The sequence below is a fragment of the Saimiri boliviensis genome, chromosome 6 (assembly GCF_048565385.1).
Source record: "Saimiri boliviensis isolate mSaiBol1 chromosome 6, mSaiBol1.pri, whole genome shotgun sequence".
Lineage (NCBI taxonomy): Eukaryota > Metazoa > Chordata > Mammalia > Primates > Cebidae > Saimiri > Saimiri boliviensis.
The window spans coordinates 114,459,881-114,474,421 of record NC_133454.1 but is presented as its reverse complement, the minus strand read 5'-3'; the positions used below and the strand labels follow the sequence as shown (position 1 = coordinate 114,474,421).

General features: G+C 39.8%; 1 protein-coding gene across 3 annotated transcripts in view; it reads left to right on the top strand.

The window, feature by feature from the left end:
- CKAP5 (cytoskeleton associated protein 5) overlaps positions 1 to 14,541 on the top strand; it is a 114,752-nt gene that overhangs the window by 54,104 nt on the left and 46,107 nt on the right. For all 3 annotated transcript variants that reach the window (XM_010334076.3, XM_074401389.1, XM_074401390.1), the window contains exons 14-18: positions 4,462 to 4,575; positions 4,861 to 4,971; positions 6,262 to 6,354; positions 11,040 to 11,225; positions 12,352 to 12,446. In XM_010334076.3, coding sequence (XP_010332378.1) covers positions 4,462 to 4,575; positions 4,861 to 4,971; positions 6,262 to 6,354; positions 11,040 to 11,225; positions 12,352 to 12,446 — 599 coding nt within the window. The remainder of the gene's footprint in view (positions 1 to 4,461; positions 4,576 to 4,860; positions 4,972 to 6,261; positions 6,355 to 11,039; positions 11,226 to 12,351; positions 12,447 to 14,541) is intronic.

Genomic DNA, 14,541 nt, shown 5'->3' with positions numbered 1-14,541 from the left:
ACTTTTGGGATCACAAACGTGAGCCACCACACCCAGCCTCATGCTGCTTTTGCCCTCTGTTTTCTTCTAAAGATTTTATAGTTTTAGGTCTTACATTTATGTCTTTATTTTGACTTAATTGTTATGTACAGTATCCAACTTCATTCTTTTTGCATGTGGATATTCAGTTTTCCTAGCACCATTTGTTGAATAGGCTGTCATTTCCCAATTGAACAATCCTGGTACCCTTGTCAAAAATCATTTTCGTGCATATGCAAGGGAAGACTTTTTTTTTTTTTTTTTTTTTTTTTTTTTCTGAGGCAGAGTCTTGCTCTGTTGCCCAGGCTGGAGTGCAGTGGCATGATCTTGGCTCACTGCAGCCTCTGAATCCTGAGTTCAAGAGATTCTCTTATCTCAGCCTCCCAAGTAGCTGGGATTACAGACACCTGCCACCATGCCCAGCTAATTTTTTTTTTTTTTTTTGAGACAGAGTTTCGCTCTTGTTGCTCAGGCTGGAGTGGAATGGCATGGTCTCGGCTCACCACAACCTCCACCTACCATATTCAAGTGATCCTCCTCCCTCAGCCTTCCAAGTACCTGAGATTACAGGCATGAGCCACCACACCGGCTGATTTTGTATTTTTAGTAGAGATGGGGTTTCTCCATGTTGGTCAGGCTGGTCTTGATCTCCTGACCTCAGGTGCTCTGCCTGCCTCAGCCTCCCAAGTGCTGAGATTACAGGTGTGAGCCACCATGCTCAGCCAGTTTTTTCTGTTTTTAGTAGAGATGGGGTTTTACCATGTTAGCCAGGCTGGTCTTGAACTCCTGACCTCAGTTGATCTGCCTGCCTTAGCCTCCCAAAGTGCTGGAATTACAGGCATGAGCCATCACGCCTGACTGGGAGAAGTAATAGTTTAAAGGATCAGAAGTATCATTAAATAATGAAATAAAATGTGGCAACACACTTAACATTAATAACTAGTAATACCAACTTGGTCATTTTACTAATAATGCTGATGGATCACATCACTGAGTCTCCATGCCATCCAGGTCTTTCACCTTTGTACAGTGTAGAGTGGGGCAAATGTCCAGTGGCATTCGTGGCATCCTTTTAATGATCCCATATTCTGTAGATTCTCTTAAGTCTGAGAGTTATCTGCTGCAGATGCAAAAAGTTTAACTCTCCTTTCCCATGCCAGCCCCATCTTGAACCACCTAGAATGGATTTAGGGGAAGAGAACTGATATTTAGTGAGCATCATCTTGTGAAGCATTTTGCCTTTATAATGTTATTTAATCATTATAACAACTCTTGAGGTAGGTGTTCATTATCCTTGTTTTTCCAAAAAATGAAACTAAGACTCAGTAAGTTTGTGTCCTACACATGTTCCGATATTTTTATTGTTCATTTGTTTGTTTGCTTTCTCCCCACATCATGTTGTAAGCTTTTAAAGGATAGAGAGCTTGTCACTGCTTGATCCTCTGTAATAGTTTCTGGCATATAGTAGGGACTGGGCAAATGTTTGTGGAATACATAGAGTGGCAGAACTGATACTTATCCGAAGTATCTCTAGTTACAGACTCTGTACTTTTTTTTTCATGTTATGCTCTCTCCTTGGCATTCTATTTTCTCCTTTGTCACTGGTTCCTGTTTCTCTGGATGGTGACCTAGACCGAAAACTTTAAAAGATGTGTCCAGATTTTCTTGCTGTAACCCACTTTCCTCTTACCTCTTTAAACACTTCCGTGTTCATGCTGGCTGACCTTCTCTTATGAGAAATTCTCTTAAAAATTAAAATGGTGGGAGCAACCTCCTTCTATTTTCATTTTGAAAAGATAGTAGGACAATATCAGCACCTAAGCCACTGAGCCAGCTAGCATGTAGAATGATAAATCTGTCTTGTTTGTTTGTTTTTTTTATGTCTTTTTTGGGGGGGAGGGAGATGGAGTCTCCCTTTGTCGCCCAAGCTCAAGTGCAGTGGCATGATTTCAGCTTACTGCAACCTCTGCCTCCCGGTTTCAAGTGATTCTCTTGCTTCAGCCTCCCAAGTACCTGGGATTATAGGTGCCTGCCACCACGCCTGGCTAATTTTTGTATTTTTGGTAGAGACGAGGTTTCACCAGGCTGGTCTCGAGCTCCTGACCTCAAATGATCTGCCTGCCTCGGACTTTCAAAGTGCTGGTATTACAGGCATAAGCCACCGTCTCCAGCCTCGATAAATCTGTCAGTTAATAAATAAAAATTTACGTCTGTTGGCTGGGCATGGTGGCTCACACCTGTAATCCCAGCACTTTGGGAGGCTGAGGCGGGCAGATCAGGAGTTTAGGAGATCAAGAACATCCTGGCCAACACGGTGAAACCCCATCTCTACTAAAAATGTAAAAATCAGGCCGAAGCAGGTGGATCACGAGGTCAAGAGATCGAGACCATCCTGGTCAACCTGGTGAAACCCTGTCTCTACTAAAAATACAAAAAAAATTAGCTGGGCATGGTGGCGCGTGCCTGTAATCCCAGCTACTCAGGAGGCTGAGGCAGGAGAATTGCCTGAACCCAGGAGGCGGAGGTTGCGGTGAGCCGAGATCGCGCCATTGCACTCCAGCCTGGGTAACAAGAGCGAAACTCCATCTCAAAAAAAAAAAAAAAAATATATATATATATATATATATATATATATATATATAAATCAGCTGGGCGTGGTGATGTGTGCCTGTAGTCCCAGCTACTCGGGAGGCTGAGGTAGGAGAAGTACTTGAACCTGGGAGGTGGAGGTTGCAGTGAGCTGAGATTGTGCCACTGCACTCCAGCCTGGTGACAGAGTGAGACTTTGTCTCAAAAAAAAAAAAGTATGTCTGTTAACAACAACAACAATAAGAATAGTAGGAGATTTGTTATTTGAAGTATCTCTCTTTGTAGAGAATGCTATTTACAGAGAAGGATCCAGAAGAAGTATTCTAGTTAACTAATGAGTAAAGAATTTCCCATTTTTAGGGTTAGAATGCAAATCCCTTTATGGGGTTATTCCTATGAACCAGCAAAACCATACCGTCGACATGACATGACAAGCATTACAGGTTTCCATTTAGTTTAAACACTAGCATCCTCGGTTTTGCTAACTACAACTTAAAATATTGGAATATATTCAAGACAACATTGGTTTCAGAACAGGTCTGGATGTTTAAGACTAATTTGGTCCTCTGTCATTGTATCTTTTCTTTTTAGGTTTTGGGCATTTCGTAACAAATACCCAAAATAGGTAGAAGGAACAATGTGAATGATGATGTACATTGCCATATATAGTTATTACCATTTACTGTGTACCTTGTGATATACTATTTTCTTGTGGCTTCCCCCCCCACCCCGTACATATTCTGCTTTTGTTTCCTGGGACTTTTCAAAACTGGAGTGGAATGAATTTATTTATTTATTTTGAGACAGGGTCTCACTCTGTCACACAGGCCAGAGTACGGTGGCACGATCATGGCTCACTGCAGCCTCCCTGGGCTCAAGCAGCCCTCCCACCTCAGCCATTCAAGTAGCTGAGACTATAATCATACACCAACACATCTGGCCAAATTTTTCGTATTTTTTGTAGAGATGGAGTTTTGCCATACTGCCCAGGCTGGTCTCAAACTCCTGGGCTGAAAGTATCCTCAGCCTCCCAGAGTGCTGGGATTACAAGTGTGAACTACCACACTCAGCTACATGGGAAGCTGAGGTGAGAGGATTGCTTAATTCCAGGAGATCGAGGCTACAGTGAGCTGTGATCAGGCCACTGCACTCCAGCTTGGATGACAGAGCAAGACCCTGTCTCAAAAAAACAAACCAAAAATACCCCAAATAAATGTTAAAAAAAATAAAGGCATCAGGATGTCATTCTCGAATTAATTTATAAATGGAGTATAATTTCAGGCCATGACTTTTGTTTGATTTATCTCATTCTAAATTTGAGTTTTTAATATGAGGTCTATAGATTACTCCATGGGTGGTCTTCATGGGTTCTGTCTGACTTTGAAACTGCTAAATTTTGTAGGTACAAAAATGTTTATTTTAGGGTAATCCCTTATTTTAATCATTTTTTAAGGGGGTGTGTGACTCAATAAAAGTTTAAAAGCCACTATTTTAAGCTGGTGCAGTGATTCATGGTTGTAATCCTAGCAGTTTGGGAGGCCAAGGTGGGAGGATCACTGGAGGCCAGGAGTTTGAGACTAGCTTGGGTAACATGGTAAAACCCTGTCTCTACAAAAAAAAAACAAAACAAAAAAATTTTTTTTTTAGTTAGCCAGGCACGGTAGCACACGCCTCTGGTCCCAGCTTCATAGTAGACTAAGGCCAGAAGGAAGATGCCTTGAGCCCAGAAGGTTGAGCCTGTAGTGAGCCATGCTTATGCAACTGCATTCTACTCTCAACAACACAATGAAAAACTGTCTTAAATAATAATAATAAAATAAGTGGTTTAATTTTTATTTTTTAAATTGTTTTTAGGCTGGTGGGCCACCAAAGAAGGGAAAACCAGCTGCACCAGGAGGTGTAGGGAGCACTGGAACCAAGAACAAGAAAGGACTGGAGACCAAAGAAATAGTGGAGCCTGAGCTCTCGGTCAGTATTACACACTGAGCCTGGAACTCGTGAACCATGCAAAGTGAGACCTATGAGAAGATTGGAGTTCTTTGCTGGATTCTACAACATACAGTTAATTGATATCTTTTAGCTTATTGAAACTGCCTTGGAGAATCTCCTTTGTTGTAGTATAATAGAATCCTCAGAAACTATTATGGCATACCTATGGGAGTATTCTTTTAGTTTTGGCTAGATTATGTTTACATTCTTGTCATCTGTTCCCTTAAGCAATTCCTAATTATAATATGTGTTTGTATTTTACAGATAGAAGTATGTGAAGAAAAAGCTTCAGCTGTCCTTCCCCCTACCTGTATACAGCTTCTTGACAGCAGCAACTGGAAAGAAAGGCTGGCTTGTATGGAAGAGTTCCAGAAGGTAGTGCATAGGAATGAATTGAGTGTGAAAGAAAATTAGATTTTATGGAAGCAGTGAAATTGACGAATGAAGGATTTGTCCTAATTGCTGTGTTTTATAACCAGTGAACACATTTCATGGCATTAAAGATAAGGTGGGACTTTTTATTTCTTGTAGTAGTTGTATAGTGTTTGCTATCTTTAAACATCAGTATTCTATGGCCTCTATAAGCTCATGATTTAATACTTAGGAAAATTAGATTCTTATTCTGAATTATAAGGCTTAGATTATTATTATTATTTATTTATTTATTTATTTTTTGAGAAGGAATCGTGCTCTGTCACCCAGGTTGGAGTGCAGCGGTGCAATATTGGCTCACTGCAACCTCCGCCTCCCAGGTTCAAGTGATTCTCTTGCCTCAGCCTCCCAAGTAGCTGGGATTACAGGCACTGCCACAATGCCTGGCTAATGTTTTGTATTTTTAGTAGAGATGGGATTTCACTATGTTCACGAGGATGGTCTCGATCTCCTGATCTCATGATCTACCCACTTCGGGCTCCCAAAGTGCTGGGATTACAGGCATGAGCCACCGTGCCTAGCCAGATTAATTTAATTATGGTACTTGCTCATAAACTTCCTAGGCAAATAGGTCTCTCTACTTAAACCACCCTTCATCCAGTTCTTTTTTTTTCCTGTTTATCATCATGGTTCTTTGGTAGAATGAATATTATCCATTGCTATGAAAACCTCTCAAAAAACAGTATTGGAAAGGAGCATGGCAATTCATTTTGGCAAATACCGGGTAATTCTAATGAGGAAGGGTAAGGAGAAACTGCAAGAGCACTGAAACTTAAGGCAGACGCCTTCCAGTCCTGCATCTGCTGCTCATTGGGTTTAGATCTGAGTTTGTGCATCTTTGATATTTAATACTTCAGAACTTTGAATCTAGTCTGCTTTGATGTCTTTAGGAAAATTAAGAGAAAATATGTATAAGCAATTTCTGCCACACACTAGCAAATGAAAACTATTATTTTGCATGAAGCAAACTATTTGTGAATTTCTGAAATGTGAGATAGTTTCATTGATACTAATTTAACAGCCATATACCAAGCCATACATAAGAAATAAAGCATTATAGACATAAACACACAAAGAAATAAAGCAACAGCAGAAACTGTATAAGCTCCCTCAGTAACCTTCCTCAGTTCTATTCCATGCCTTCCTTCAGAGGTAACCACTTACTTGACTTTGGTATTTACTCTTCCTTTGGAAGTAACCTTTAACACTCATATTCTCTTATTTTACTTGAAGGCTGTTGAGCTAATGGACCGAACTGAAATGCCATGCCAGGCATTAGTGAGGATGCTAGCCAAGAAACCCGGATGGAAAGAAACTAATTTTCAGGTATTTTAAAATGTGAGATTTAATGTCTTTTGTTGAAGTAATTTACATTACATCATCATGTGGAATAATACAGTGGTATAGTTTTGGGAATGATTTTTAATGAACAGTGGAGTGTGTGCATTTTGATTGAACACTTAACTACAGTTGACTCTTGAGCAATGTGGAGATTAGCGGCACTATCCCTTGTACAGTTGAAACTTCGCATTTAACTCTGGACTCCCCAAGAACTTAACTACTAATAGCCTACTGTTGCCAGAAACCTTATTGATAGCATTGTCAATTAACACATATTTTGTATATGTATTAGATGTTCTTTTTTCCTTTTTTTTTTTGTATTACATTGTAACATATAATATATTGTATATTCTTACAATAAAGTAAGCTAGAGAAAAAATGTGATTAAGAAAATCCTAAGGAAGAAAAAACATTCACAACTTATTAAGTGGCAATGGATCATCATAAAGGTCTTCAGTTCTCATCATCTTCATGTTGAATAGGCTGAGAAGGAGAAAGAGTTTGTCTTGGTGTTTCAGGAGTAGCAGAGGCAGAAGAAAATCCATGCATAAGTGTATCTTTGCAGTTCAAATCCATGTTCAAGGATCTACTGTATAACTTTATGTAATTAGGGATTTATATATGTATAATATGTAAATGTATATACATGTACATATAATTTGTATAATTTAGATATATGTATTTTTTCTTATTTATTTTAGGCCTAAACAGCTTCTAGTCTAATCTTTACATATTCAAGGGAGAAATAAACAGTGAGATCACTTTTTTATTAGATGGAATAAAAATAAGTGCAGTCCTTAAATTGTCAATGAAAATTTACCATATAATCAATTTTATACCCTCATTAACTAATAATAGAGCTGAAATTTAGCAGTACCAAGATATTAGTCTAAGCAGTAAGTATAGAAAAGTGGTATAGGAAGGAAAATGAGAAAGTTTCTCTCTCTTTTTCTAGATGTGTATAAAATAGACCTTGGCCGGGTGCAGTGGCTCACGCCTGTAATCCCAGCACTTTGGGAGCCTGAGATGGGTGGATCACCTGAGGTCAGGAGATCAAGACCATTCTGGCCAACATAGTGAAACCCTGTCTCTACTAAAAATACAAAAATTAGCCAGGCGTGGTGGTAGGTGCCTGTAATCCCAGCTACTTGGGAGGCTGAGGCAGGAGAATCACTTGAACCTGAGAGGTGGAAGTTTCAGTGAGCCAAGATTGTCGCTCCAGCCTGGGCGACAGTGAGACTCTGTCTCAAAAAAAAAAAAAAAAAATAGGCCTCATGCTACACACACTTGAAATGTGTCAGGTTTATTTTTGGCATCTTGCTAGTCTCTTTTTGGTTTCTCTTCTGCTGCCACCTCGTTTTCCCTCTAGGATGTTTAGCTCCCTCATACACTGTGTTTCCCTTAGATTGTGTTACATAGCACCTTATCTGTATAGACCAGTTCCACAAAGGCTAAATATTCTAAAAGATACCTGAGGTGCCTCCCCCATGCCATTTTTTTTTTTTTTTTTTTTTTTTTTTGAGAAAAGGCTTCACTCCACTGTCCAGGCTGGAGTGTGGTGGTGCAAACATGGCTCACTGCAGCGTTGACATCCCAGGCTTGGCTGGGTGTGGTGGCTCATGCCTGTAATCCCAGCACTTTGGGAGGCCGAGGCAAGTGAATCACTTGAATCCAAGAGTTCAAGACCAGCCTGGCCAACATGGTGAAACCCTGTCTCTACTAAAAATATAAAAATTAGCTGGGCGTGGAAGCATATACCTGCTACTCAAGAGACTGAGGCAGGAGAATCACTTGAACCTGGGAGGCTGAGGTTGCAATGAGCCGAGACCACATCATTTGCACTCCAGCCTGGGTAACAGAGAGACCCTGTCTCGAAACAAAACAAAACAAAACAAACAAAAAACCTTGCAGACATCCCAGACTCAAAAGATCCTCCCACTTCAGTCTCCCAAGTAGTTGAGACTATAGGTGTGCATCACTACACCTTGCTAATTTTTTTCTCTAATTCATAAGACTCTCTCCTTGGTTAATTTAATGACAAGCTAACAACTAGACAGATTTTCTTAAATGCCTTGAACCAATATAGTATGTCTCTCACCCTCTGCCAAGGAGTGTGGCTCTGTGTGTGTGTGTGTGTGTGTGTGCGTGTGCGTGTGCGTGTGTGTGTGTGTGTGTGTGTGTGTGTTGGGACATGCCAGAGATACTCAGGCACTTACAGTTTTACCTTAGACTTTTAAAGCAAGGTCTGAAGGTCAGACATCTGAGATTAGGGCCATTTTCAGTCTTTCTTGGGCATACACACAGCCTTGAATATGCACACAACATCCTAGATTGTCAGAGTCCTCTGTGGACATCTTATTCCCTAGATCGTTTTATGTCTTTGACTAAGCTGGTTTGCCGCAACTGGTATAGTGACATTACACAGTTCTGATGTTAGATGCTAAACAGTTGCCACTCATTGTTTCCAGCAAAATCTCTGAGGATAGGGCTTTCCCACTGAGCTAGCCAGAGTCCCATCAAATAACAGGCTCTTCTAATGGAACTTTTCTAGGAAGCTGTCAGATAAAACAGTACTTGGGGTAAAAACTTTTTGAGGAGATCCACACATAAGCTGTCCCCCCACCTGCCAGTGGCTGCAGAGCTCTAGGTTTTCTTCACAGTTGGCATGTTTATAAGACTTCAAGTTTTGAAGGCTATTGTGGAGCTGGAAGAAAAGGAACAAAGCAAGTTAAATCACCAGAAAACTCACTCTTCTTACTGAAATTCAGCTTTTTAAAAAATGGTTCTTGTATTGCTACAAGCCTTTTTAAAATTTTCAGAGTTGTGAAATAAGTTGATTTTGATTGTTTTTGCCAGTATTCTACATTGCTTTTGAAGAAGATCAGTTTTGGCTGGGCGTGGTGGCTCAAGCCTGTAATCCCAGCACTTTGGGAGGCCGAGGCGGGTGGATCACAAGGTCAAGAGATTGAGACCATCCTGGTCAACATGGTGAAACCCCGTCTCTACTAAAAATACAAAAAATTAGCTGGACATGGTGGTGCATGCCTGTAATCCCAGCTACTCAGGAGGCTGAGGCAGGAGAATTGCCTGAACCCAGGAGGCAGAGGTTGCAGTGAGCCGAGATCGTGCCATTGCACTGCAGCCTGGGTAACAAGAGTGAAACTCCGTCTCAAAAAAAAAAAAGAAGAAGATCAGTTTTTCAGAGGTATTGACTCCACAATTGCGAAGTCCCACCCAAGAACATTTCTTTGGTTTGTTTTTTGGTTTGGGTTTTTTTTTTAATTTTTTAAAATTTTTATTTTTTCACATGCCTGCTATGTCAAATTTTGGGGTTTTTTTCAGACAAGGTCTTACTCTGTTGCCCAGACTAGAGTACAGTGGTGTGTGTGAACATGTCTCACTGCAGCCTCAGCCTCCTGGGTTCGAGTGATCCTCCCATTTCAGCCTCCCAAGTAGCCAGGACTACAGGTGAGGGCCACAACACCCAGCTAATTTTTGTACTTGTAGAACTGGGGTCCCTCCATATTGACGAAGCTGTTCTTGAACTCCTGGGCTCAAGCAGTCCTCTCACCTCAACCTCCCAAAGTGCTAGGATTGCAGGCAGGAGGCAGGCAGAAATCACGTTTTAAAAGAGGATGTTTGTGTGGCCAGGCACAGTGGCTCACACATGTAATCCCAGCACTTGGGGAGGCTGAGGTGATATCCACTTGAGATCCACTAGAGGTCGGGAGATTGAGACCAGCCTGGCCAACATGGTGAAAACTCATCTCTACTAAAAATATAAAAATTAGCTGGGTGTGGTGGTGGGTGCCTGTAAGTAAGCCCAGCTATTCAGGCAGCTAAGGCATGAGAATCACTTGAACCTCAGCAACCTCTGCCTCCTGGGTTCAAGTGATTCTTTCGTGTGCGTGTGTATATGTATGAGGGTTGTAGTGTTTTTGTAGGCAGGCCTAGTAGTAATTCTCAGTTATGCAGTCGGTATAGTATAGAATTTATTGTATATTTTAGGATGTGTATTCAGTACTAAATGCAAATAATCATAAGAGGAGGAAAATACAAAAATCAAATTTTTCAATTCATAAACTTTCTCTGTGATATTACTTGTTAACATTTTGGAACAGAGTAGCTTTTTTTTCCCTCTCTTCATTGTCATTTGAGTAATTGGTAACAATTAAAGGATAAAAGTGCCAGGCTGGTGCTGTGGCTCACGCCTGTAATCCCAGCACTTTGGGAGGCTGAGGTGGGCAGATCACCAGGTCAGGAGATAGAGACCATCCTGGCCAACACAGTGAAACCCCATCTGTACTAAAAATACAAAAATTAGCTGGGCATGGTGGTATTTGCCTGTAGTCCCAGCTACTCGGGAGGCTGAGGCAGGAGAATCACTTGAACCCAGGAGGTGGAGGTTGCAGTGAGCCAAGGTCGTGCCACTGCACTTCTAGCCTAGCAACAGAGTGAGACTCTGTCTCAAAAAAATAAATAAATAAAATAATTTTAAAAATATAAATAAAGGATAAAAATTATTTTGTGTATTTGTTTAAAATGATTTTACCTCAGTTGTGTTCCCAGTTGTCCCTAACCATGTCATATCTATTACATGCTATTCATACAAGTAAATAAATAAATGTCCTTGACTTGCTCATAACTTTATAATACTTATCCTTGTTCAGGTGATGCAAATGAAGCTTCACATAGTTGCTTTGATTGCCCAGAAGGGAAATTTTTCCAAAACATCAGCCCAGATTGTGTTAGATGGCCTTGTGGACAAGATTGGAGATGTAAAATGTGGGAACAATGCAAAAGAAGCTATGACAGCGATAGCTGAAGCCTGTATGTTACCATGGACTGCTGAACAGGTTAGTGACACAGAACTGATTTCTCTTGAGTTCTTGTTTTCCCAGTTTTTTCCCCCAAACGTTAAGCTTACTAATTAAAATTAGTTTTTATCTTCTCAAGTGAAATCTTTTTTGATACTGCATTTTTTTTAAAGATGGATTCTTACTCTGGCGCCCAGGCTGGAGTGCAGTGGCACGATCTCAGCTCACTGCAACCCTCCCAGGTTCAAGTGATTCTCTTGCTTCATCCTTCCACATAGCTGGGATTACAGGTACCTGCCACCACACCTGGCTAATTTTTGTATTTTTAGTAGAAACGGGATTTGAATATGTTGGCCAGGGTGGTCTTGAACTCCTGACCTCAGGTGATCTACCTGCCTTGGCCTCCCAAAGTGCTAGGATTACAGGTGTAAGCCACCATGTATGGTTCTTTGATACTGCATTTTTATTTTTACCTTTAAAATAATTTATTGCCTAGTGATGAAAATTTATCTTAGTCAAAAATATTTGGCATATGCAGTGACTCACACCTGTAAGCTCAGCAGTTTGGGAAGCTGAGGCAGGAGGATGACTTGAGGCCAGGAGTCTGAGACCAGCCTGGCCAACAAGGTGAAACCTTTCTCTACTAAAAGTACCAAAATTAGCCAGGCATGGTGATGTGCACCTGTAATGCCAGCTACTAGGGAGGCTGAGGCAGGAGAATCGCTTGAATCCTAGCGACAGAGGTTGCAGTGAGCTGAGTTCATGCCACTGTACTCTAGCCTGGGAAATAGAGTAAGACTCTGTCTCAAAACAAAACAAAACAAAAATTCCATAGAAGGTGAGAGAACCCCGGATCTCGAAGCTGCAATGATTCATGATTGTGCCACTGTACTCCAGGGTGACAGAACAAGACCCTGTCTCTTAAAAAAAAAAAAAAAAAGACATTGTAATGCTGAGTAATTGCTGAAAAGCTATGAACAGTCCAGAATGCTTTTAGTCCTATTGTCACTCACCTCATTTTCTTGTGTAGGTTAACTCTTGTTCCCAAGGCATGCTTGTTAGTTGTTTGAAAACTGTGTTTGATGCACATCTGCCTTAATGTAGTGGTGTATTTCTATAAGAAATATGAGATGAAACACAGATCTGTTGTTTTCCCCCGTTCCAGGTTATGTCTATGGCTTTCTCACAAAAGAATCCCAAAAATCAGTCAGAAACTCTGAATTGGCTATCAAATGCCATAAAAGAATTTGGTTTTTCTGGGTAAGTCAGAATGAAATCAAGTGGAAAATAATTAAATGTTCTGTCAGTCTCTAAGTCATGATTTGTCATAGCTATTGCTGCTTACTTATGAAGAGCTAGAGCTGGGTTGTCTCATTTATAAAAAAGAAAATTACCTTTGTTCTCAAGGTCAATACTGGCTTGTGTTCTTGCCTTTTGATATTCACTGAAAGAGTTCTCTAAGTTATTTTTCCTGAAGCATTACTAGCTTTCCCATAGAAAATCAAGTTCCATGGATTTCTAGTCAAATACATTAGGAAATTTCTGTATGTAATTATGTTTGTTTTAATACCTGTGGTGTGCTTTGGCGAATTAAAGGCTCTCAGAAATCCTGCAATAGAAGAGTTTGTTTTCCTTTGTTTAACCCACTGTTCCCAAACTTATTTGCTTATAGAGCACAGTTGTTTATTTAAAACAAAACTTTATATAGTTTACTTTAATTTGATTTAATTGTCATAAAAACTGTGTGAGGGATTATGTTATCCCTGTCTTATAGATAAGGACTAAGGCATAGAAAGTTTAAGTAATTTAGACTGATTATAGTTAAGAAAGTGACAAAACCAAGATTTTAATCCAGGCATTCTGCTTTGGAGAAAAAAATGGTATAACTGCTATACTATGTTGCCTTTCTCTATGCCATGCTACATTTTGCAACATGCCTTTTAATATCTTGTAAAACAGTATTTTGAGTTCTATTGAGAAAACACTACTTTAGAAGTTACCATTCAAACAACAAAGAACTGTTTATTATGTTATAATCTGTGGTATTCTCCCATAATTGAGGGTATTATTATAATTTCTCTTAAGTCTTTGATATAACACAGCTCTCTTGGCATGTCACTTATAAAAGCCACATAAATATTTTCCTCTTTTTTTATTATGATCTTTCATTTATTCATTTATTAGACAATTGCATATTGGCCACTACAATGTTCCAATTGTTTGTTCCAGTCCCTCAGAATACATCAGGAACAAAATTAAATTTATTTTTCATGGGAGTTATAGTTAAGTAAAGAAAGATAGGTAATAAATAGTTAAAAAATACATATCTATATGTATGTGTATATATATATGTATGTGTGTGTGTGTGTATATATATATATGTATATACATATATATATATATATATATATATATATAATGTATATGATGCCGGGTGCAATGGCTCACGACTGCAATCCCAGCACTTTGGGAGGTGAGGCAGGTGGATTACCTGAGGTCAGGAGTTCGAGACCAGCCTGACCAACATGGAGAAACCCTGTCTCTACTAAAAATACAAAATTAGTCAGGCATGGTGGCGCACGCCTGTAATCCCAGCTACTTGGGAGGCTGAGACAGGAGAATCACTTGAACCAGAGGCAGAGGTTGCAGTGAGCTGACATCATGCCATTATGCTCCAGCCTGTGCAACAAGAGTGAAATTCCATCTCAAGTATAAAATACATATATGTGTGTGTGTGTGTGTGTATATATATATATATATATGTATTTTGCATATATATTTATGTAAAGCAGGGTGAGGGGTTACATGAAGTCAACATGGTATAGTTTAGATGGTGTTGTTTTCTATACGGTAGTTGAAAAGTTCTTCCTGAAAAAATGACATTTGAGCGGAGACCGGGACATGAAAGAGCAAGCTGTGATAATCAGAGAGGAGCATTCTTAACCAAGGAAAGAGCAATGCCAAAAGCTCTGTGGTAGGACACATGTGATGTATTTAAAATAGCAAGGAGTACATTTCCTTCAGAACCTAGCTATAGGACAATGAGTGAGTGAGTAGGAAGTGGTAGGAGATGAAGCTGGCGAAAGAATAGGGGGCCAGGTCATATGGGCCTCAATATTTTGAATAAGTTGGGAAGGGATTAGGGGATTTTGGAGCATAAGAGTAATAGGTTCTTTCTGACTCTCATCAGAGAAAATAGAGAGGAGATTAAAGACAGGGAGATGAATTAGTAGGCTGCTATTATAGTAGTTTATTAGTAGTTTATTGTTTATTGTTGTAAATTAGTAGTTTATTGTTGATAAACTCTGGTGGGTTGGACATAGATTGTAGAAGTGCAAGTGTTATAACTGATAAT